The 26,873-nt window shown below is 38.9% G+C and overlaps 1 protein-coding gene across 1 annotated transcript; it reads right to left on the reverse strand.

Moving 5' to 3' along the window:
* Positions 1–1,357: 1,357 nt before the first annotated feature.
* snx16 (sorting nexin 16) lies at positions 1,358–26,193 on the reverse strand. The gene is made up of 8 exons (XM_058060382.1): positions 26,038–26,193; positions 23,811–24,325; positions 22,354–22,440; positions 13,826–13,974; positions 13,662–13,731; positions 10,180–10,316; positions 8,249–8,371; positions 1,358–4,395 (listed from the first exon to the last, which is right to left on the reverse strand). The coding sequence occupies exons 2-8, from the start codon at positions 24,210–24,212 to the stop codon at positions 4,281–4,283; spliced, it is 1,083 nt and encodes a 360-aa protein (XP_057916365.1). The 5' UTR covers positions 24,213–24,325; positions 26,038–26,193; the 3' UTR covers positions 1,358–4,280.
* Positions 26,194–26,873: the final 680 nt, after the last annotated feature.

The raw sequence follows: 26,873 nt of genomic DNA on the forward strand, positions 1-26,873 counted from the left end.
CACCCGTTATTTTTGTTTTAATAACCTGTAATCTCCGACACCTCTGGACAGTGACAATTACAGGACTATGCATTGATTCATGTTCACAGAGATAAACATAAATAGGTTCAAGATTGATATATATTGATATATTGCTTCCCAGTGTTCTCATGGTAGAGCGGCAAAGATCAACTAGTCACTTGCAATAAAGGTTATTGATTGGTGTAATTCTAGTGGGTCTGGTTGTTATTGGAAATAGACTGAATGCTGTACATTGTGTTAATACATCTGTTTTTTGTTTGTATGGATTTAATTTGTCAATATTGAAATCACCATATATGGAAACTTTGTTCTTTGTTTGCATACCATATTCTTTAAAACGTCAGTACTTGGTACTTTGACTGATATTTTCGCCGACACATTTCAATGGTTATACATTTAAATTAGCTGTGTTTTCCAGTACTTTGAAATTGACGTTTATGGCAACTGTTCCTTCACTTCTGTTCTTGTTTACATTCGTAAGTTCATAACCTTCCAAATCCCCTTTTCAGTACTGATTCATGTTTTGCATGTACTGCAATCGTGTTATTGAAGTTGACAAAGGCTTCTGCTGTTGAAACAAATAGTTTGTCCTTTGATTTAATACTCTGGTTAAAGTAATACAGTCAATTATTGTTATCCGTGTCTAGTTCTGCTATGCCGCTTATCCTCATTAGGGTCACAGGGGTATGCTGGAGCCTATCCAAGATGACAAGGGCAGGTTCTAATTCCTGTAAATTGTATTTATTGAAGTTCCAAGGTCTGAGTTCCAAATGTTTATGACCCTCACAGTTAATTATTTTCTATTGTTTCCAGATATGGGTTCTGCTGCTGCAGTGCCCTTCAAAAACAGTGATGCCAATTCCTTTTATTTTCCATGTAAACTCAAAACATTTGAGTTTTGACATGGAGATAAATGTCAGAGCAACCTTTTAACTCTTATATCCAGGTATTTACATCTGGATCGGATGCACAACTTCGAGGATAACACCTGTTTGTTTGAACCTAGCCATTTTTCATGTGAGCTAAAGTACCGGAACATGTGACCAACAGGTGTGTAGAATAAGTTTGGTCTGCGTAGACGACTTTTAGACGTGACAACAAGAAAAGCGGCAAGCTGTTGAGTGGAAAAACAAGCAATTCTCTCCAGCTTGAAGATGGAAAATCAATTTCAAACCATTGCACAAACATCGGTCTTACAGGACATTCAAATCCCTCTAAGCTGCACACACAACATAACCCCATTTAACACGATCCACCACAGTCCAGCCAATCATAAGATCCTCTTTGCACGTGTACATGCTGACTTGCTATCAAAATAAATATGAAACAATCATGCTTGAATATATCAAGACTTTTATTGCAATTTCATAGCATCCAGCTTTAGAAGGAACCCACAACTTCCTTTTCAAAACATGAGACAATGACTGTGGGTATACATTTATGTGCGCACATTACATAATTCCACTTAAAATGTATCAATTAAATATTCCTTCCAGATACACGGCATGTCCTGCAGTCTATGTACAGTATTGAGATTTTTTAAAAATATTTTATTAACCCGTCACACACACACACCAAATATAGAAATGTGAAGTTCACCCCACATTATAAAAACATCTCGGTCCAGCCTATTCCAAACAGCGTCACATATATATATATAGGCATCTATAAAGCAACCACAAACCACCAAATGAAACATGTGAAAGACGTGAAAGGCACTTAGAATACATGTAAAGACGTTAGACGATGACAGAAACAGGATCATTTACAACAATAGCATTTTAGATCCCGTTCGGAAAGAGATTCAGTCATCCAAAAAGGCACACGTTTGATATCAGAACAAAAAAGCACATTTAAGCACGCGTTATTGTTTATCCATAAAGTGCTTCACACCAAGGCATATTTAGAAGAGTTCATTATTAAGTGTAGGTATAGGCGCATAGAGTGAAAACACACATAAAATTATGGCTTTTAAGCATGCTATAAATATATTCCCACTGATAGAAAGAAGCAAGGCTATCTTTTTCCTGAAAAGATGGATGGGAAGCTAACGTCAGACCAAGGGGTGCCCAAAGTGCGGCCTGTTCACGGCTGTTATTATTGTTAAATTTAACAGCAGGAAAAACTGAAAAATCAGCAGTACAAGAGAGAATAAAGTCAAAATATAAACAATTTTTTTTTGAAATGTTAAAGAATATTAGGGCAAAAATTACGAGAATAAAGTCAATATTTTGGGAACAAAATCATAAAGACGACAATTGACTAGAAAGATTAAACCGAAAAAACAGCTTTACAGGAATAAAGTCAAAATACAAATTTTTTAGATTACGTTATAAAGAAAATTAGGTAGAAAATTAGGTATAAGAAACTATGTCAGGGAAAGTGAATAAAGTCATAAGTTGCTGTGTGATATATTAAAGAATATTAGGACAAAAAATTACGAGAATAAAGTCAATATTTTGGGAACAAAATCATAAAGACGACAATTTACTAGAAAGATTAAACTGAAAAAAAAAACAGCTTTACAGGAATAAAGTCAAATATAATTTTTTTTAGTTTACGTTAGAAAGAAAATTAGGTCAAAAAAAGACCAGAAAACAAAACTAAGCAAAACTAAGGCTCAATGATTCCAACTTTCGTTCCAAATAGTCACTGTCACAAAGCGGCATTAGATCCAACGTCAACTTCAATTTGCACAAAAAATTACGAGAATAAAGTCACTATTTTGGGAACAAAATCATAAAGACGCCAATTTACTAGAAAGATTAAACCGAAAAAACAGCTTTACAGGAATAAATATTCATTTTTTTAGTTTACATTAGAAAGAAAATTAGGTAGAAAATTAGGTCAGGGAAAGCGAACTAAGTCATAATACACAAAAAAAAACATGTTCAAAACGTCTTAGCATATCAACAAGTGTTGGTTTGCAAAATATCAAAGTGGCATCCTTTCATTTTTGGACACCCCTGACCTTGACTCAGCAAAACTAAGGCTCAGTTATTCCAGTTAAGGAAGTAATGACTCCAACTTTCGTTCTAAATAGTTATTGTCACAAAGCGGCATTAGATCCGACATCAACTTGAATTTGCACAAAAAATTACGCGAATAAAGTCAAAATATTCATTTTTTAGTTTATGTTAGAAAGAAAATTAGGTCAGGGAAAGCAAATTAAGTCATAATACACACAAAAAACATGTTCAAAACTTCTTAGCATATCTACAAGTGTTGGTTTGCAAAATATCAAAGTGGCATCTTTTCATTTTTGGGCACCCCTGAACTCAACTCAGCAAAACTAAGGCTCAGTTATTCCAGTGAAGGAAGTAATGACTTCAACTTTCGTTCCAAATAGTTACTGTCACAAAGCGGCTTTAGATCCGACGTCAACTTCCTTATCGCAATCACCTTGACAGGAGGTGCTGTGTAGTGTTGTAAACGTTTCTGATACCAGACATGTGAAAGTGCGTGTAATTATGGAATGTGACAAGGAGACAGGAAGGATGAATTTGCATTTGGCTGCATTGCGTTTATCAAAAGCATAGTCCCGCAGCTTTCGCTTTTGCATAAAATAGTTCCACCAAGACATGATGTATTTTGGTTTTGATGCTTGTGAAAGTCAATACATTTTGCATATTATAGTTGCATTTATCTACAATGAATAAAGATGCAAATACAGCAGAGTGACGTACTTAAGGGGAAGGGGGTAAGATGGTGCTAATGGGATCAAGTGGTGCACTACCGCAACATTAAGTGTCCTTTCCTGCATTTAACAGCATTTATTCAGTTCCCCCCACAATCCTAACAGTGACGTGTCTCAAGTACTGGCAGTGCAAAGTAGGTGTGTGCATAACAAAAAAAAGAACTTAAAATCGAAGCATCCGTTTTCTGTTATATTTTAGTCAAAAGGCAATACTTTGACTTTGAACCAGCAGGATGAAACAAGTCAAATAGGCGGCATAAAGGTTTATGGGGAGGGTAAAGACGAGACGTTTACGTCGTGTGAGCTGGTAAGCAATTCCAGATATTATATAGAAACTTACATTGCCTTCAGAATGTCTTCTCGAGAAGAGACGACATCTCCCATGACCCTTCATATGGAGACAATATAGGCGTAAGTGGAACAGGCTGTAGCAGAACCAAGAGGCTTACTTTTCACAGCTTTTGAACAAAACACGTCTACCACTCGAGCCCACTTACAGGAATGGAGGGGGTGTAAAAGTCATATCTAAATGAAAGAGGAAGAGCAGAAGAGGATGCTTGTCTTAATGATCCGTCAGTTGGCCAAGCTGGGTGACCTGGATGACAGGAGGAGAGGCGCTGAGTGAAGGCCCGCACCAACAGGCAGACGATTTCCCCAGGTGGACCTCGCATGTGCCGCTGCAGAGTAACAGCAGAAGAGAGTCATTAACTCACTAGGGCACATTTTTATGATTCCAAGTGCTGACAGCCACGCAAAAGGGCAAAAGACGAGGTGCAGGAGTCGAATGATCTCCTTGGAGGACGAACGTTCATTATTGCAACACCAGCAACTCAACTGAATTTGCTGAAAGCACAAGAGGAAGACAAATGCTCCTCTGGAGCCAATGTGCGCATTCTATACCGCTGATGCGGTTTCCTAATTCTCAAAACAGAGGATGGAGATAGACGGCAATAGTCACGTGTTAGTAACATGTGATGCAGGGATGCACGAGAGCCTAAGAACCACAGAGACGGTAAAAAGTTACAAAGAAAACACGCCACAGTTGGGGAGAAATCATTATCAGTTCACTCATATCTCACAAATTGGCGTCACTACAGTGGAACCTGGAAGGGCAAATGCCCACGAGGTTGTACGATCCGGAATTTATGCAAAAAGTTTGCCCAACCTAAACATTCATTGGTGCCTGCTGCTGAGGCACTGCAATGTCGTCAGCCTCCCTCTGGGTTCCTCTGGCATCTGGGCATCCATCCTTTTTTCTATGTCGCAATACATTATGGGAAAACATTTCAAACCTGTACTGATACTTTGTATATTTCCAAAGTACCTTTTTAGTGTTAAGTTGCTGTGTGATGAGTTCAGCGTTCTTTGTCACCATGAGTGACATAATATTAATATGAGTTGACAAGCTTGTTTGAGTTTTTTCAGAGCTCATGATTGGTCCTCAGACCATTGTATGTACAAATCAGTTCTTTCCTCTAAATCTACTTATACACCTGAATTTACTTGGATGCTGATAGTTAAGACTTGACTTTTTTATACAATGTTACTCACTTGAAAGTGGTAACCTGTCCATGCCTAACTGCAACATCTCAATATTACCTTATTGGTTCGGAAATTTTGCCAACTGAGGCACTGCAATGTCATCAGCCTCCCTCTAGGCTACTCTGGCATCTGGGCATCCATCCTTTTTTCTATGTCGCAATGAATTCTGGGAAAACATTTGTACCGATACTTTGTATATTTCCAAGGTACCTTTTGAGTGTTAAGTTGCTGTGTGATGAGTTTAGCGTTCTTTGTTACCATGAGTGACATAATATTAATATGAGTTGACAAGCTTGTTTTGAGTTTTTTCAGAGCTCATGATTGGTCCTCAGACCATTGTATGTATAAATCAGTTATTTCCTCTAAATTTACTTATACACCTGAATTTACTTGGATGCTGATAGTTAAGACTTGACTTTTTTATACAATGTTACTCATTTGAAAGTGGTAACCTGTCCATGCCTAACTGCAACATCTCAATATTACCTTATTGGTTCGGAAATTTTGCCAACTGAGGCACTGCAATGTCGTCAGCCTCCCTCTAGGCTACTCTGGCATCTGGGCATCCATCCTTTTTTCTATGTCGCAATGAATTATGGGAAAACATTTGAAACCTGTACCGATACCAAGGTACTTTGAGTGTTAAGTTGCTGTGTGATGAGTTTAGCGTTCTTTGTCACCATGAGTCACTGAGTAATATTAATATGAGTTGACAAGATTAGTTTTTTCAGAGCTCATGATTGGTCCTCAGACCATTGTATGTATAAATCAGTTCTGTCCTTATACACCGGAATTTACTTGGATGCTGATAGTTCAGACTTCACTGGTCCATGCCTAACTGCAACCTCTCAATATTACCTTATTTGTTCTGAAATGTTGCCAACTATTTATGTCAACTTCGGCTTAGGCAGGCACTTTAGTGGAAAAACAATTTTGGACCAGGACTTTATGCCCTTCTGGCAATGGCCAGGGATTTAGATTTTTCGACTAAAAAGCTTTTAGATCTTTAATTCGATACGCAACAAACGACATGTGTTAGATAACCCAGACATGGGTTCGGTCTCATGTGATTGTTTGTTTAAAAGGGCAAACATTTATTTGTAGCTTAATGGCTATGACACATTCGTTTGACAATCGAATCATTCAGAACACAATCGTTCATCTTCGCCGTTGGGGCTTAGGGTTGGGTTTGCTTTGCCATCATCACTTTGGGCAAATGATGCATTTTGAAAATAAGATGTGACTGCTAAGAAAATCTTATGATGCTGAGAGTGCATCAGAAAGAAGTTCGAGGGTAAGGAGGCACCCCGTGAACCTTTCACAAAATAATAATCTCTCGTTTATCTTGGTTAATTGGTTCCAGACTCGCCCGTGGTAAGTCAATTTCCGCCAAGTCGCATTCTTTCTACATAAAAAAACTACATTTTTGTAGTTATGGCAAAGAAAATATATTTTTTAAATACAGCTTTTAGTATTATTAGCATGATATCACCCTTATAGTCACATTTACATTCATATTACCCAATATAGTAGATATAATCAGTCGGTCTAGTATTTTATTGCAATGCCATAAAAATAATGTCATTAGTAATTTAGTACCGAAGCAAATGAACTGAAAGTGATCTGACCCCAACAAGACAAGTCTATTTTGAAAAATAATGTTTGACAGGAGGAAAGGATTCAAAGCTTATTTTGTTTTAAAGTTAAACTTAAAAAAAAAAAACTACTAACCACAACAACAGAAAAAAGTAGTAGCAGAAAAGTGTGGGATGCATATGACTGGGAAGCAGAAAGACAGAATCCCATTGGGATAGTCTGCAGAACATCTCAATTTTGTACCTCACATTACTGGACTCTTTCAGACTGGGGCATCACCACTGTAGAATGTAAGGAAAACAGTAAATATATATGTGACAATACATGTATCAGTATCGAACCATTCAATAAAATGGTCTTGATTCGATTCGAAATTATATTATATTGTGGCCTAAAGTCCCAATCGTCACATGACATCAGTTGGCCGACATCAAAGTCCACCCGAAATCCCCACAAGCAGCAGGCGGCATTCCACGGCTCTTGTGGTAGCTGGCGGCAGACGGCATAAAAAAACGAAAACTGCACTTTTCATCTTTACTATACAAATCAAAAAATACATTGGCGTGAGAAAGTCACCTGTTTCCTGATTTTTTATTTTGCATTATCTGTATTATTGTATCCCTGGTAAATAAATATCAATAATAATAGTGAGATATTAGGTTGGTCAGTTTGCATTTATATGTACACATTTCCTGTCTCATTAATTAAAAGGGATCAGGAGGAGTTTAACCGATGGACCAATGAGCACGCAGGTACCCCATTTGCACATGGTATTATTTATACCTTCACAAAGGCATTACTGCTTTTACACAAATACAGGCCTTTGCACATGCCATTTGCACGCCAAAAAAAAAGTTTACAAGAGCCTTCTTTCTTTTTTCTCCTCTTCTACATGACATTGTTCAAGTCACGCAAGTCTTTTGAATGTTTATTTATGTACGGTTACTTTTATATTTCATAGAAAGTAATGTATGCCAGTTGGTCAATAAATCAACCAAAAGCAGTTAATTTGCCTAATAATGTGCAAATATTTTCAGATGGCAAAGAGATACAGTGGTTGGGGATTTATCATAGAGGTAAAACTGTCCAATTTATCGTGATATTTGTGGTCATATCGTTCAGAGGCCTAGTTAAATAGTGAGCAAAGTCTCCTGACTTGACCTTTTTCTTTAAAAAGAGGGTTTTCTGGTTTGTTTAGGGTATTATTTAAAGCCAAAGTCTGCAATGCTTCAAATCAATATGACACTTATTGCTCTGTATACAAGAAAAGACTGTTCAAGGGAAGTGGAATGCTGCATTAAGATTTAAAGTGCCTGTGGGTCTGTATCTGGATGATTACATATGATGTGTGTACATGAGTGTTGGCATGTGTGTGTGTTTTTGTTTCTTTACCCGCTGTTGCTGGGAATATCCTGATCAGCCTCTGCAGCAGATGATTCCATATCTACGTCTGCACTGCTCTCACTTTCCTGAGCAGAGAGGCCGCACGGAGACTGTGAGCTCACACATTCGCCACTGACGCCGCATTGCACGTACGTACACACATAAACACGAGACAAGAAAAACACATCAAGATGGTTACAATGTGTACATGAGTTGCTGCATCTTGTAGCAATGCATTTCATTACTTGGCAATAACAAGTAGATTGTTCAAGAGGTCAGATTTGCAGCCTAAAGGGGCCGCAAAGCGATGGAAAACAGGAAGTTAAAGTGTTGAGGTGCAGTCACAAGGCTATCCATTCCATGCCAAGAAACACTTACCGCCTTAAGTTGTGTATTGTAAAAGTGTTATGTAATATAATTATTGTGTGCAATTCTTACCATTTCTTAAAGGAAAATTGCACTTTTTTTGTGGGAGGTGCTGCCCATCAAATACACAATCCTTAACACTCGTCTTTCCTTTCTGTGTGAAAACAGCTAGCACAAAGCAAATGCCAACATGTTCCATGTTACAGTTATTGTTTGTGTTGAATAACACCAAAGAACTATTTTTTCACATAGTGACACGGCGTCTCGCCTCGACCGAGAGTTAACGTAAGCTACTGCATCGTTGGGAGTTTGTATAAGTTAATGCTAGGTCATAAAAAAATCCTGCCTCGCGCGAGGTTGTGGCGATAAGCTTAAAAAGTTGGTCAAGTTTTGAGATTCCATATGTTACCAAATAAACATCCGGCTAGACTGATGATGCGAAGGTGGTTACACATTGAAGGGAAATTTTTATAACACACGCATGCAAACCCATGCATACAGTCCAGTTTCAAATGTGAAAATTGGAAGTGGTGTTATATTTGAAAAGAAAGTTATTTTAATGTAAAAACATTTTTTGTATCATTCATGTTGTGGCATAGTTGTTTAGACATTCATTCATTTTCTACCGCTTATCCTCACGGGGGTCGTGGGGGTGCTGGAGCCTATCCCAGCATCTTCGGGTGAGAGGCGGGGTACACCCTGGACTGGTGGCCAGCCAATCACAGGGCACATATAGACAAACAACCATTCACACTCACATTCATACCTATGGACAATTTGGAATCGCCAATTAACCTAGCATGTTTTTGGAATGTGGGAGGAAACCGGAGTACCCAGAGAAAACCCACAAATGCACGGGGAGAACATGCCAACTCCACACAGAGATGGCAGAGAGTGGAATTGGACTCAAGTCTCCTAGCTGTGAGGCCTGCGCGCTAACCTCTCGTCCGCCGTCAGCCCTTGTTTAGACATTTTGGCTAGATATACATGGCTAAATTTGTGTCAGTTTTGTTGAACTGATATTTTGTTGATACCATGTGTATATTGTCCAAAAGCACAATATTCTGTGTGCATTTAAAAATCTGTCAAAATCATCCAATAATGGCCAGTACCAAGAGGGATGCCTTTCTGAAAAATGGCTGGGATTGGATAAAACAACCTGTGATTGGCTGGCGACCAGTCCAGGGTGTACCCTGCTGCTCACCCGAAGCTGGGATAGGCTCCAGCACACCCATGACCCTCGTGAGGATAAGCGGAAGAAAATGAATGAATGAATTAATAACACCCAAAATATTATATAAAGTCAGGAAATGGCAGTAATACAATATTATTATAGGGAATTATGGCAAAACTAGTTTATCCTTGTACTTCCCCCCCCCCTTTTGCGTAAACAAGGCCTTTAATGATTCTTGAGTTGTTCCAATAGGCTTTACTATAGAATATTTTATTTGCTGTATGAGATCAAAATTGTCACATGAGAAAAATCTCACCACGACAAAGTACTGTGTCTGTACTGATTTAAAGGCCATCGCAAGTATAAACAAAAAGGTACGTGTATGCATTCCTATACTGACTTTATATGCTTTTCCAACAGCAGAATGGCTTGCTCTTTCTCCTCAAGGTTCCTCTTGAGCGAGACGATCTCTTTTTGCTTCTCCAGCAGTTCCTTCTGCAGACGGTAGTTGCTTTCTTCAAGAGTCTCACAGAAAGCCTTTAAAGGAGGCAAACAAAACAATTATTGACACAAAATGTGTGGGATGAAAAAAAAATTGAATGAATGAATATTTGAATGGAGGTTTTGCTAAGGTTTCATTTATATTCCTTTGATCTAACGACATTGATCTGTGTTTGGACGACATATCGCTGTATCATAGCTTAAAAGGTACTCAATCTATACTTTATCAGGTCATAGTTTACTTCCGCCGAGGCTCAAGCGCTGGTATAATTTATATTCTTTTGATCTAACGACATTGATCTGTGTTTGGACGACATATCGCTGTAACATAGCTTAAAAGGTAAGCAATCTATACTAGGAAATAATCACGTCTTTATCAGGTCATAATTTACTTCCTCCGAGGCTGGAGTGCTGGTTTCATTTATATTCCTTTGATCTAACGACATTGATCTGTGTTCAGGCGACATATCGCTGTAACATAGCTTAAAAGGTAATCAATCTATACTTTATCAGGTCATAGTTTACTTCCTCTGAAGCTTAAGCGCTGGTTTCATTTATATTCCTTTGATCTAACGACATTGATCTGTGTTCGGACGACATATCACTGTAACATAGCTTAAAAGGTAAACAAGCTATACTAGGAAATAATCACGTTTTTATCAGGTCATAGTTTACTTCCTCCGAGACTCGAGCACTGGTGTAATTTATATTCCTTTGATCTAATGACATTGATCTGTGTTTGGACGACATATCGCTGTAACATAGCTTAAAAGGTAATCAATCTATAATTTATCAGGTCATAGTTTACTTCCTCCGAGGCTGGCGCGCTGGTTTCATTTATATTCCTTTGATCTAAAGACATTGATCCGTTTTTGGCAAGTTGCCATTCCGGACAACATATATCGCTGTAACATTGCATAATCACGTCTTTACCACGTCATAGTTTACTTCCTCCGTGGCTGGAGCGCAGGTTTTGATTCAGATGTCGGAGGAAAAAAATGGACAGACATGCAAATAAGAAACATACAGAGGACCAGAGCATCAGAGTGTTGATGTGATTTTGTTGGCGTCCATTCAACACCTTGACTACAACCACCACAATCACTTAGAATTGAAATGGAAAATGTTGGCTTTTAATGTGTTATTAAACTAAACTAAATGTGCTTAGTGGTTAAAAACATTTCCATACAACATGTTACTTCAAACGCTGTTCACACGCAAGATTAAGATGGACGTTTTCCGATGAGTATGCAGATAAACATGCATCTCGTGTGTTGTGCTAAGCAACAGGATTAGTCGGGAATTAGAGCGGAAGTGCATAAAACTACTTTATCATCCAATTCCTTTGTTTTGTGGATTACTTCCTGCTGTTCCGTTCGCAATTGCCAATCTTGTCTTGATCAGTCCTCCATTAAACTGAGCACTAATAGGCAATATTGTTGTCGTTTCTCGACTACAGCATATCATTAATGGAAAGACTAAGTCCCTCGCCACATGAAAACGTTTCTGGGATTTTTTGGGAATTTTGGTGGGAAATTTCCGTCAACACTGTGCCTGACTAGTTAATAGTCGGAGGATGTTTAATAGCCCGGAATTACTGAAAGAAGTTCAACAATTTGAGTAGTGATAGCAGACTTCCAGGCGTTTGGGTAGAGTCCAGTTCAGACTTTTGAGTGGTTTAGAAAGGATGCAATTTAATTAACAAAGACTAACCCAAAGCCTTTGAGCATGCTGGTGTCCATTCCAAAGACATCCTTGGCTTTAGAGAATAGCTTTTAGACTTTGGCGTCAGTGATGTTACTTTTCAACAGCCACAGAGTTAATAAAGTAGTGGTGAAAAGAATCCAATCTTCCACTTTTGAGTGGTTTTCAATTTTCTTTGCCTTTTTAGGGGAATTTGTATGTCTGTTTTTGTTATATTATTCCAAGTCATGTATGTATGATGTCTTTCATTGTTCAAAATATTAATTAAAACATGTCTGCTTTGCTTTTTTTTTTACCTCGCAAGATTGGTTCATTTAGCCAGGGAAAGAGATTCTTTCATTCATTATTCAATGTAATCATTTGTTGTAATTTACTGGATAGTGCAAAACTATCCTGATCCAAATTGAGATCACTTTGTTTCAGTTTAACTATTGGATTTAATTTAGCCTATGTTGGATTTAATTTAGCCTATTACTGTAATTGCTGTTGTATAAACTACTTTTTTTGCACCGCTTGAACTGGCAAAACTACAGTTCCTATTATGTTTTGTCTTATGCAGTGATACTTTGTTCTGACAAATCTTAAGTTTGATCATGTGCTTCTGCTTGGACTGCATAAGACGGCGGCCGATGTTGAACATCTCATCGGTCTTTATCGTGTCAAAAAATCTACTATCAATAATTTCGGTCATGAGGGCAGCTCAAGCTAAAGGGATAATTTGCCTCAAGATGAAAATTAACACAGAGCGACATAGAAGACAGTTTGTGACGAAGGAGGCTGTTCAATTCTGACACTGAAGAAGACGACTTTAGTGGTTTTAGTTCCCAGGAGGCGGATGAAGACGACGATGAATGGTTATTCTGGTAGGATTCTGTTTAACTGGGCATGTTACACACACTGTTTAGCAATTTAAAAAAATATAAATATATATTTAATCAATTCTGTGCAACATACAACAGTGCGGCCTAATGCTTTGGTATGCTACGATGTATACGATTAGGGGTTGAAATACCTTATGTAATTTCCTGGTCACCATTTTAAAGTTGCGATCAAACAACCCAGTGAAAATGTTCACCGATTTCATAATCCTATCTGGGTTGTTAGTAAAAGCAAGATCAACGATGTGCGAGTGGAAGTTGTTTTTCCCATTGGGCCATTAACTACCTGAGTCATAGCTATTAAAAGCCTTTTTGAATTAACCTCACGGTTTATAACATTGATAAAAAATTTACAACTTTGTATAAAAATATTTATTGGTTGAAGTGGGTAGATAGACATTTGCTGTGGCAAAATGACATACGTACCGAAATATTCTCAATCATTTTCATGTGCCACATGTACGTCATTAAGTTTCTTTTGGACAGAACTGGCTCTGTACTGGCTCGATTAGGCATAATTGAACTGCATAAACACTGATACAGTAGATCCCCACGATTTACACGAAGTTATACAATTGATGTCAATTTGTAATTATTTTTTTTATTATGTTGCGGCATCAAAATGTTACCCAACATTTTTTGTAATATTAAGAAAACATTTTCTCAACATCCTTAACACAAGCAACAAAATGCCTCTGTGAATAAAAGTTAGAATCCATTTTCATATTTTTTTTCACGAACTAGATGAAAAACAATACCACAAAACCACAGAAACATCTGCAGGCACACACACACTTACCCTGCTTTCCTCCAAACTGTCAAAAGGCCCCGGCGGCTCATCCAGACATAAAAACTCTCTCACTGCCTGGCTGTCCAACAAAAGAGATCGGTATGTTGAGAAGTTATTTTGCAAGCCACTGTTCAGACCTGATTAAGAGGGAAGAAATATTTGATGTCACATACCAGTTAGCAATGTCTTTGTGTGCAACTAGGTTTTGCAAAAAAGCCTGCAGTCCCAACTGTCTGTCTTCCAGGAAGTCGCTGTCATAGTTGTCTTTAAACCACCGTTTTGGGGGCAGTGAAAGCCGAAATCCAGGAAACATCTCTTTTAACTAGACCACACACAGACATGCACATACATGAGTTAAATACTCATACATCAGGTAATCATTGATACGACCCACCTGCACATAAACAATTAGACAATAAATACATCATTAAACATTTTATGTTGGCCTGGAATGACCCTTGCCCCAATTTATTGGCAATTTGGCAATCGTTTTTCTTTTAATGTTCTGCACTTTTGCTGTAGTTTCTTTAAATTTACTGCAGTAGTGTGGTTCTGGTAAAGTCATACTTTGGTAACAGCAACCAAAATTACCAAGATGACATTTAGAAACAAGCACATGTTGTCTTTACTTGCACAAAAAATGAAAGTGATCATACCCCAGAGTCTTGATCGTGCAAATAAACACCTAAATAAAACAAGCCACATGCTCACAAGGCCAAAATGCATGAAAACAATTGAAGTATCAACATCAGACAGCAATAACACAGAAGGAACCAATAAATAAAAAGTCTATAATACATTTTAACCCAATGCAGGTAACATGGACATTGCTCCACTGGCCAGTGGCGGCAGACAGTTTATTTACACCAGATGTACCGGTAATGCGATAGACCAGTGGTTCCCAAACTTTTCACAGTTCTGTACACTTTCAAACATTTGACCTGAAGCCATGTAAGCCCTAAACCTGTGCTCTTAAAAGAAGCAAACATGTTTGATAACATTAATTTACTACTGTCTTGAAACAACAATAGTTCTTACATACCAGTCTTCTTGCAGTCCACTGAATTTACAAGTTACTTTACTCCCTCACCTACCGTCATATCACGGATGTCACATAGGTATCAAACAAGTCAATGTGACATCATATTCATATATATTATTTGAAAGACATGCATTTATACCATCATAATCGGCATTAAAAATTGTCATACTCTTTGATGAACACAGGTACAGCCGTGTGATGCTTATTTTTAACAATATATTCTAAACAGAAGCAAATATATACAAAACTGTGGTGAGACCAGCCATGTTGTTTGGTCTAGAGACAGTGTCACTGAGGAAAAGACAGGAAGCAGAACTGGAGGTAGCAGAGATGAGGATGCTGAGGTTTTCATTGGGAGTGACCAGGATGGATAGGATCAGGAACATGTTCATCAGAAGGACATTACATGTTAGAGGCCTTGAAGAGTCAGAGAGGCCAGACTGAGATGATTCGGACATGTCCAGAGGAACAATAGTGAATATATTCTAAACAGAAGCAAATATATACATAACTGTGGTGAGACCAGCCATGTTGTTTGGTCTAGAGACAGTGCCAATGAGGAAACTACAGGAAGCAGAACTGGAGGTAGCAGAGATGAGGATGCTGAGGTTTTCATTGGGAGTGACCAGGATGGATAGGATCAGGAACGAGTACATCAGAGGGACATTACATGTTAGAGAGGCCTTGGAGATAAAGTCAGAGAGGCCAGACTGAGATGGTTCGGACATGTGCAGAGGAGCCGTAGTGAATATATTGGTAGAAGGATGCTGTGTTTAGAGCTGTCAGGTAGGAGACGTAGAGGAAGACCAAAGAGGAGGTTTATGGATGTAGTGAGGGTAGTTGGTGTGAGAGTGACAGATGCAGAAGACAGGGTTGGATGGAGGAGATTGATTTGCTGTGGTGACCCTGGAAGTGAAAACCCCAAAGAGAATTCAACAGATCCAACAGAACCAAAACTGACCCAACACAGATCAAGACAGAACATACACGTAGTAAGTCACAGCACCATATGAGCTCTTATTTAGTACAAAATACAAATTCAATCTTCAAGATGAAACACTTAACGGACAACATATTTGTTCATGTAAAGCTCACAGAACAATGAACGACTTTGTTTTTGTCTACTGCACTGTCAGGTGCTGTTCATGAAGCGTTCAAGGGCACTGCACAACTTTTGAACACTAAGCTTTCAGACACTAATGTAGTCATTTTTATTCCCATACCTCCATGACAATTTGTCAATTTGCTATAAAATGATAGAATATCATATGCTGTAATTTTGATAAATAAGGTTTTATTGTGGTGTGTGTTGTTTGGGTCAATGCATATACAGTATTTCAATGGCAATAAATATATTACGCACTAACGATGGATCTGCGCAATCGATCGACAGCGCTGCGCCTGAGATGGATCCATCGTTAGCGCACAAATCGATCGATTTCTGCGCTCACGATCGATGGTATATTACTGCGCCCGGGATGGATGTGTGTAGTTTGTTTAGATGCCAACAGATGGCAGCGCTGAGTGTTGTTACTTACAAGAATCAACAAGAAGTCGATGCATGCAATTTTCAAATCTTTGATTAATTGTCAGGCAGTTCACTTTGTTCCCGTTCTCGGCGGGGGGAGTGTGAACCCTAACCCCGAACCCTAACCCTAACCCTAACCCTAACCCTAACCCTGTCATTGTATGCAATTAGCAGATCAGTGTCAGAGCATCGGTCTCCAGCGCAAGACAGTTATCCATTTGTGCGCCAATGATGGCTCCATCTCGGGCGCAGCGCTATCAATCGATCGATCGCGCAGATCCATCGTTAGCGCGTAATACATATACAGTATTTCAATGGCAATCAATACAAACTGTCCGGAAACGTATGCAATTCATTTTGATTCATGATTGTTTCTGGGAGAAATACAAATGGGAATTGTGTTACTAGAATCATGTAGTATATAACAACTACAACCATGTAGTATATAATATAACATCCAGCCTTAGTTGGTCACAGTTAGAGCTGAAACAATCCTGCTGCATAAACTGTAAAACTTGGTTTATGATTCATTTGCCAATGTTTCAAAAAATTGACAAGCTAAAAAAAAAGCAATGGTTCGTTTTCCAAGATAATTTCCAGGTTTCAGCAATAGACAGTTTGAAATAAGGGTACTGTGTGAGTTACAGGCATACTTCCCAAAGGCGGACGTAGTGCCATGATTTACTGGCATTGGTTGTGTGTGTGTGTCTGATGCAGTGATTTGCTTTTGGCATTGTGGACCGTTTTTACTTTATTAACGCAACTGAGGCAAGTTTTTTTTTTTCGTTTTCAAGATTGGTTATCGACATTGCTTTTTACTTTCACATCAATCTCAGCTCCTTTGAAGCAAAAGCTTTTTACAGAACACAGCACAAAAGGTTAAGGTCAAACGTGTTTGATAGCCGTTTGTCTGATTAGTTACTCTATTACCAGTAAACTGACTCTTTAGCCTTTGGGTCAACTCATACCTCATAGTGAAGCCCTTCAAGCGGGCATTATAAATTGGCAATTACACTGTCATACCTTTTTATGTGACAAAGCAGAACACCAAAAATAAGCAATTTTCACCCCTTTTTCAACTCACAAATCAGCACTGGATATTCTCTATGTAAATTCTGTCAAAAGTGGCACCCCAACTCATACCACATGTTAAAGTCAATGACTAATGCTTTCCAAATCTGTAATCATTATGTCAAAAATAAAGATGTTCGAACACAAAGTAAAAACACATGGATGTTTTAACACAGACGAGACGTGTCAAGCGAAATAGCAGGGTACTTTAGAAAACATACCGACCCACAGCTCAAAGCTGAGCAGATGGTCTTGGTCAAGGGGTAAACAACTTCAAAGGTTCGATTCTTTTCAATGCTCTTTCCCCCCGCAACGATCAAGTAGGTGACAAGCAGACACTTAGTGCGGCCCATTATTTAATTTTACACCTTATTCGGCTCCGTTAGCCATCACCTCATGTGTCAGTCCCTGTTATACCTGCTGTAGTGTCTTACAAAAAAATGGTAGTCAATTATATAGGCATGTTATCTTTTCCCCTAGTGGGACAAGGGAGCCGGGGAAAAAAAATAAATGGCCTCCACTTACGGCACGGAGCCATCACCTCAATGAAAACTAATTTGAAACTAAACGACCTCTTAAAACATCTTCCTGTCACTTGGCTAAATGAGAGGCTCTGCACAAGCTCAACTTCGTCGGGTCGGCGGGAGGGAAGACACACAAAGGGGGGCGCCGTCAGCCATTTAGCGATGCTCGCAGGATATGCACAGCAGATGAGAGCGTTATTTTGCAGGAAACGGCTGAAACATTAATCGGATATGGAAAAACTCCCACCATTGAATTGGAACTGAGGTATAGTTTACATCGGAGAAACCCACCCCCCCATATCCCTGTTTTTCATCAAGCAGCATAGCACACACATGATCCTCCCTAACCAGCCATCCATCTTCTATGCCACTTATCCTCACTTGGGTCACGGAGGGTTTGCTGGAGCCTAGCCCAGCTGACTTAAGGCGAGAGGCGGGGGCGGGGGGTACACCCTGGAATGGTTGCGCTCCTCCCTAACTTTGCATACAATACATGTGACTATAAGTTGTCCACGTCATGGTAATCCAGTCATTGGTTGATGAAAATGTTCAGATCCAACAAACTGTGGAGGTTCCACCTTAAATCCAAAATGCTTCATTCATTCATTTTCTACCGCTTTTCCTCACGAGGGTCGCGGGGGTGCTGGAGCCTATCCCAGCTGTCTTCGGGCGAGAGGCGGGGTACACCTTGGAATGGTTGCGCTCCTCCCTAACTTTGCATACAATACATGTGACTATAAGTTGTCCAAGTCATGGTAATCCAGTCATTGGTTGATGGACATGTTCAGATCCAACAAACTGTGGAGGTTCCACCTTAAATCCAAAAGGCTTCATTCATTCATTTTCTACCACTTTTCCTCACAAGGGTCGCGGGGGTGCTGGAGCCTATCCCAGCTGTCTTCGGGCGAGAGGCGGGGTACACCATGGAATGGTTGCGCTCCTCCCTAACTTTGCATACAATACATGTGACTATAAGTTGTCCACGTCATTGTAATCCAGTCACTGGTTGATGAACATGTTCAGATCCAACAAAACTGTGGAGGTTCCACCTTAAATCCAAAAGGCTTCTTCACTTCTAAATGTTTTGATACAGAGTCTCCATATTTATGTCAGTGGTGGGTGTGTCCACATGGGAATCCAGGTTACCAGGTGTAGTGCACCAGAGACATTCTTCTCAGAAGAGATTTAGGATGATTTAAGCTCACATAAGGTGATGGCTAAGCCTGTCATGATAATCGGTTAAACAGGTCGATAATTGGCGGCACAGCGGGCTAGTGGTTAGCGCGCAGACCTCACAGCTCACAGTTATACATTTATAACTACATTATAATAGCATATTTTCATAGTTAGAGGATAGAAAACCTGTTTATGACCTTCTAAATACTTTATTGACATTTTAGAGCCCTGTAGGCATAAGATAACACCCCTATAGTTACATTTACACACCTATTACCACAACTCTTACGCGCAGGCTACATGCTTTCCAAAGGGACGCAAGAGACAGCTAGCTACCAAGCTAATTGTTTAGCCTCCAATTTATTCATTCTAAACTTAGACAAGGTTTGAAAATGACCATGTCATGTCATGTTGGACTCTACATCCCCGGCTGTCTTACGATATTTTTGGACCAATAATAGGCCACAATCAACCACAAAATAATCATCATTTATTATTATTAGTTTTTTTTTACATGATGGAGTGAGGGGGACTGCACGGAAAACGAGTGGTTAGCGTACAGGCCACACAGCTAGGAAACCAGAGTTCGATTCCACCCTCGGCCATCTCTGTGTGGAGTTTGCATGTTCTCCCCATGCATGCGTGGGTTTTCTCCGGGTTCTCCGGTTTCCTCCCACATTCCAAAAACATGCTAAGTTAAATGGCGACTCCAAATTGTCCATAGGTATGAATGTGAGTGTGAATGGTTGTTTGTCTACATGTGCCCTGTGATTGGCTGGCCACCAGTCCAGGGTGTACCCCGCCTCTCGCCCATAGGCAGCTGGGATAGGCTCCAGCACCCCTGCGACCCTCGTGAGGAAAAAGCGACAGAAAATGAATGAATGAATGAAAGGGAGATAATTATGACACCCTGGATAAATTGATGTGCGTTTCAGGAGTTGGTGTTAGCAGTTAGCCTCATGAGGGAGCTTAGGCTAACATAAATGAAGGTACCGTGGCTGGGAATATTTAAGTTTTAAACAAAATGAACACAGATGACCGACACAGACAGTTTTCTCAAGTAGGAATGAAGGTGCCTCGGGCAGCGGAGCTTTTGTCCTGACAATCAAAGTTTACTGAGGCGTTTGATCTCCTAAGTTAATACAAACAAAACAGCGCAAAATGGTGCACGCTCACGGACAGTGTCGCTGCGTCGCAAAACAAATGCAACCATTAAATCCGGGATAAATTCTATGCCGTATAACTGCGATGCGTCCTTGACACGTTAGACCCCTACCAAAAAGGAAACGCTACAAATCGGATCTGTCGCCACTGCTGCAATGTTTTTATCTTTGAGTTTACAAAAGTTAATTCTAGCTTGTAAGCATTTGTTTCTATATTGCTATGTGAAATCAATACGCCAAGGAAGGAAGTTCTGGTAATGCTTAAAAAGACCAAAATCTATCTCTGTCAATTTAAGTGTTGTTGGGCGTGAACAACATTTTTTACCAAATGTCATTTGGAATTGTGACAAATACAGATGTTTATTTCTTCAGTCTGTTCTGCTAAACCACAATTGGTAACATCTGTGGTGTAAGAGACGGAAAGGGAGAGCACCTTTTAATAATTTATGAGACGTTTCGCAACAAAGAAGTGTCGTAACATTTGGACAGCCTGTAATTGCCTATAGGTATGGCCCTTTAATTGACCGGCGACCTGTCCTAAGGTGTACCCTTGCCTCGCCCCCAATGTCAACCGAAACAGGCTCCAGCTTGCCCTTGATCCTGAACAGCTTCATAGCAAATGAATGAATGACTGACTTGCTCATTGATTTCTGCAGCCATTTAAACCTAATTTATTTAATCCACTGTTGATTGTGCTGCAATAACTACAGGTATTCGCTAAAGGTTCATTCTTCCAACTGAAGAATTTTCAAATGTTGGGTGGACAGCCCATGCCCACACTTCCCCAACAAGAAGTTATCTATAAAATTGTATTGTTTTGCATGTATATTATTGTGTAAGTGTTTATTTCAATACCCACATAGTCTCCGCGGTGAGTGCACTTGAAGGGAGGGAGTGTGTTGATTTGTGTTGTCTGAGAAAGTGTCAAGCTAATTCATTGCAAATAAACAGCACCTCCTGATGCCAAACTGATGCTACAGTATGTGCAGTAGCACCGTAGGCGTAAGACGACTTTCGACGGTATATCCCAAAACGTTGGTCACGTAGGATCCATTTTCAGTGAGTCACTTCATAGAAGCTGGACTATGTTTTTTTTAGTTATAGTGGCAACTTGAAGTCTTAAGTTTTAACAAATTGCAGAAAGGAGGTCATAAATGCAAATTGGGGAAAGTCAATTAAGAACAGAAACATCAGTGTAGCGATTTATTGGCGAAGGTCATGAACTGTAATAATAATAATTTGATTCATATGAACGTTACGATCCCAAACGATTCAGTAACTTTAAATTCATTCAGAAATAAACAACTGGATACTGGAATTGTAAACAAATGTGGCTTTGCTAGCAAGTAAACAGAGGAGCAGAGCATGGGAGAGGGCAGAGAGTTCTTCTGGCTTACAGACACGCCCATATAAGGAAACCCGTCCCTCTGTGACATCACAAGCGGCCAGTTTTACCATGCCTTTTGAAACAGAGTGTTTTGACCATCCCTAACTTCTTTCAAAGCTCACTTCCAAATGCGCAAACTTCATTATCTGAAACGTTGGCATCGTTTAACACGAGAATACAACATTGTAACTACATTTATAGGTCAGAAAAGTGGAAAAAGCATAGTAGGTCCCTTTAAATAGTGAGTTCCAAACCTGCACTTTGCGTCCAAAGGTGAGGGACAGTATGTAAATTCCTCAGCAAATAAATCAGGGCCTTTTTTGTGTTGATTATCCTCCTGATCAGAGCATCCATTTTAAAGAATGGTGCAGCAACTAGCAAGAATACACCAATGCGCACATACTGTATGTGTTTTGACCTGGACACGTCGCGCTGGATGATGACATCACGACTTGACTGTACCGTCAAGAGGCTTACAAAGAGCTTTCCAGAGTTATCAAGCACATTGCTACTGCATCTATTTAATTTTTTCTTATGAATTCTGCATGTTTCAGTCTTTCTTATTCGTAACCAAACTGTCCATCCCCTTGCCACATGAGAGACGTGCTCCACAGTTCATTCGGGATGCTAGGACCGTTTGGAAAGAGTGGTTTCTTTGTAATCACTTCCACAACGCAACCAAAAACAAAAGGCTGGGAAAAACAATGGTCTGGTTCAAGTCTGAGCCATTAGAGGATACCGAATGACCCAACTCGATGGTCACATAGCCATTAGTCTACAGTATTTCCATCCAAGCATGAACAAACGCACCTTGTCGTTGAGTCTGGAGAAGTCTGTGTACCTCCTGAAAACTACCCAGCTCTCATCTGTAGTTTTTCTCACCAGGATCTTATAAACCTGCAGCACACAGAGACAGTAAAATAGGTTGTGATAATACAGTAGACCAGGGGTCTCAAACACGCGGCCCGCGGGCCAAATGTGGCCCGCAGAACACTAATTTGAAGCCCCCGCCTTAATATGAAAGTTTAATGTTAGTGCGGACCGGGCAAGTTTGATATGGATGCTGTATGGTATCATGTAACCAGAAAAAATTATTACGTTTGATTAATGTTCATGTTAAAGGTTAAATAACTGTTAATAGTTATCCTCCCTATCCGTGTGGAAGTGGTAAGTTTTTGGCTATTTAAGTTTAAAGGAAATAACTTGAAGGCTACCGTTTAGGTCGCTAGCTCTCTAGTTTGCGTGTGTCTCAAGACCCTGCAGTTGCGCAATATGTTGTAAATAAAAAAGTATAAATGTGACTATAGTCGTGTTTTGTCATGTCTACAGGGCTCTAATAATGCTTTGTTCATTTTAATCTGAAAAAAATCATTTGTCTACCCACCAACTATATGTGGTTTCTTAAGTTTTTATTATTATTATTATATTTATTTATTACTGATTAATTGATTTTCTTTATTCTTGATTTGTTTATTTATTTTGCATCTTATTTTGTGCAGAAAAATAAAAATTAAGATATTTGAGAACAGTGGAATGTTTTATCAGAGCTTTTATTGTAGAAAATCGGAACCAAAGCACTGAAATTTGTATATTTTTCTGTTTTTAATAAATGCGTTTTTTTTTTTTTTGGAAAACCTGATGCGGCCCAGCCTTGCCCAGTCCCTAGCTCCAGTGGCCCCCAGGTAAATTGAGTTTGAGACCCCTGCATTAGATGTTTCGATTTCATATACAAGGAGTTATGACAATTTGGGATGGGGGGTCTAAACGTCACATTCCATTAGAATACGACTTGAATATTTGTACTTTATTCTCATTTGTATTATAACTGTATATATCCACGCTGTATAAGTCTGTTATAGTTTGTACATATATCTGTCCATTTACAGCTCTATTCTATTTCTTCATTTATTATTATATTATTTATTATTTATATTATTATTTATTATTATACTAATAAGGTATTTATAAATTTGCACTTCTGGTTGGATCCTAACTGCATTTTGTTGCCCTGTACCTGTGACATAAGAAATAACAATAAAGTTGAATGTAATCTAATCTAATCATCTAATCTAAACTTTAAAAACATAACGTCTTTTTATGCGTTCTAACTGTGATGTTTGACCTTGGAATGCCATTATTTCTCATTTTCCACTGTCCAATAAACAACAATATTACTGGATTATGGAAAAAGAATCTGAGTACCTTGAGAGCATAATTAGCATATGAAAGCGTAATCACTCCAATGCAGATAGAGTACTGGTTTGTACCGTGAACTTTGCCCTCTCTTCCATAACCTCGTATCCAAGCACCGTTGGGGTGATTGGCCTCTCCTCGTCTCCTCCCTGTTGGTTCCCGACAGGATCCGACACAGAGCGAGGGCAGCTCGGAAACTCCAAGGAGCGCTCAAGTGTCCCATTCACCCTCGTCTGCAATACCGGGCCCCGAAGAGGCGGTGGCGTTTGGCTCCGGCTGCCCCGGGACTGGCGTGGGGACCTTCCACATCTTCTTCCATGCTCGTCCACGGTGGAAGTGATTATTGGGGATGAAGACGCCGAGCTGCTGGAGACGCTTCCCAGCGAGGAAGCCCGCTGTGGCCGTTTCACCTTTTTGCTAGCATTTGATGAGGCTCTGTCAAAGGGCACAGGGACAGGCACAAACGGCGAAGCCATCCTTTTGATGTTATCTACTCCTGAGACTCCGCTGCTGTGGAATTCGGTGGATTGCTTCTGTGGCGTCACCAAGTCTTCAAATCAGAGATGGGCTGGTGAACATGCTCAACACCCTGGACACAATGTTACAAATACTTATGTACATATTTCATTTCCATCCATTCAAGGTTCCTTTAAATCAGGGGTCTCAAACACGCGGCCCGCGGGCCAAATGTGGCCCGCAGGACACTAGTTTGAGGCCCCCGCCTTGATATGAAAGTTTAATGTTAGTGCGGCCCGCGCAAGTTTGATATGGATGCTGTATGGTATCATGTACCCAGAAAAAATTATTATGTTTGATTAATGTTCATGTTAAATGTTAAATAACTGTTAATAGTTATCCTCCCTATCCTTGTGGAAGTGGTAAGTTTTTGGCTATTTAAGTTTAAAGGAAATAACTTGAAGGCCACCGTTTAGGTCGCTAGCTCTCTAGTTTGCGAGTTAGCATGTGTCTCAAGACCCTGCAGTTGCGCAATATGTTGTAAATAAAAAAGTATAAATGTGACTATAGTCGTGTTTTGTCATGTCTACAGGGCTCTAATAATGCTTTGTTAATTTTTATCTGAAAAAAATAATTTGTCTACCCACCAACTATTTGTGATTTCTTAAGTTTTTATTATTTGCAGTTTTATTATAATTATATTTATTTATTACTGATTGATTGATTTTCTTTTCTTTTTCTTTTCTTTGTTTATTTATTTTTCATCTTATTTTGTGCAGAAAAAAAATAAGATATTTGAGAATAGTGGAATGTTTTATCAGAGCTTTTATTGTAGAAAATCGGATCCAAAGCACTGAAAAAGTTTGTATATTTTTCTGTTTTTAATAAATGCATTTTTTTTTATGAAAACCTGATGCGGCCCAGCCTTGCCCAGACCCTAGCTCCAGTGCTCCCCAGGTAAATTGAGTTTGAGACCCCTGCTTTAAATACAGATGACAATGTTACATTTCAATTATCAGGCATTACTGTCTTTAATATGTACACTATATACACTGAAAGACTGATTTATGACAGTGTAGTGCAGTCAAATATGAAAATTGTAATTTGTATCCGCTTCTTCTCTTATTTGAAATTGTGAATTGCAACCATTCGAGTTAGTCCCTCCCTCTCCGCTAGCAGCAAAGATGACGATGATTGAGTGTGGCAAACGTCCATCACTGCACACTCACCATATGGGGCGTGTTGAGTGCAACATCCGGGTACTGACAGCTCACTACATTGTAGTATACCATACTTCACCGTGAATACACTTAAGCACTCACAATGCTACGTGTAAGTAGGAAAGTGCGCGAATTAAGACACGCTGCATGGCTAGACAGTAAGTTAATAACATGACGAAACAAAAGCCGAAAACACCTTCAAAACACCTTGGAAGAAGACTCCTCCATTGCTATTTTGGATGAGTAGCACTTGCAATGAATATGGATGATGTGTATCTAATTACGGTATATTATGATACCCCACAATAACTATACATGCAAAATAAATGGAATGTTTTCTTGTTTGATGGCTTTAACATCTGTTCATTCCTTACCGCAACTCATGGACGCTGATAACGCTGCATTATGGCTAGCAAGTACTACTAGTATCTACAATATATTTAAGCGTAAATAATGACAGTTTGTTAGGCTTACAGAAGTTATATACTCAAGAAAAGCGAATGAGGAAAGAACTATTACTGTTTGCATTCACTTTGTTTAGGTCACATTACCAGTATAGCAAGTAAGCTAGCCCAATGTGGACACTCAATGAAAAAAATAAAAAGGCACACTTAAAATGACTTACCGGAAGTTCAGCGTCATTCCACTTCAAGACAAACACGTAATTATACAAATAGAGTCGCACGTGTGATTGTCTTGTTGCTGTGTGTCCCATTTCGCTAAGTCATTAGCTGTGCTCATGTTAGCATGCTACAAGAGCAGTCCATCACAGCAGCAGTATGAACACACCACCACCGGAGGGCGCTGGAAACACGATGTAAATTGCTTTCGGCTGATGAGACAGAGACTACGGTGGCCGACAGGGGCAAAGGCGCATCATAGTTTTTTTTTTAGTTTTTATTTTATTTTATTTTTTTTACAGGTTTGTGGGGTTTATTTTGAGACAATACTACGAGGATATAGGGAAATAAAACAAAAAAACTGTATGAGGGCCCTTGTAGCAGGTGGTTGGAGCACCTATTAGGTATTTGCCTTAATCTGATTATAATTGATTATAATTAATATATTAATAATTATATATATTACTGTATATAATATATAAATAAAATGTAAATAAAAAAATAAAATATATATATTATATATATATATTAATAAAATATAATTATATATAATTAATATAAATATACATATTTAAATTTATTTATTTATTTATTATAATACATGTTATAATCAACAGGGTCCTTGTAGCAGGTGGTTGGGGCATCCATTAGGTATTTGCCTTCATCTGATTATAATTGATTATAATTAATAATATACTAATAATTATATATACATTACTGTATATTATATATGAATAAAATATAAATAAAAAAATACTATATTTATTATATATGAATAAAATATAATTCTATATAATTAATATAAATATATGTTTATATATATATGTTTATTTATTATATT

This window comes from Doryrhamphus excisus, chromosome 21, assembly GCF_030265055.1.
Source record: "Doryrhamphus excisus isolate RoL2022-K1 chromosome 21, RoL_Dexc_1.0, whole genome shotgun sequence".
Lineage (NCBI taxonomy): Eukaryota > Metazoa > Chordata > Actinopteri > Syngnathiformes > Syngnathidae > Doryrhamphus > Doryrhamphus excisus.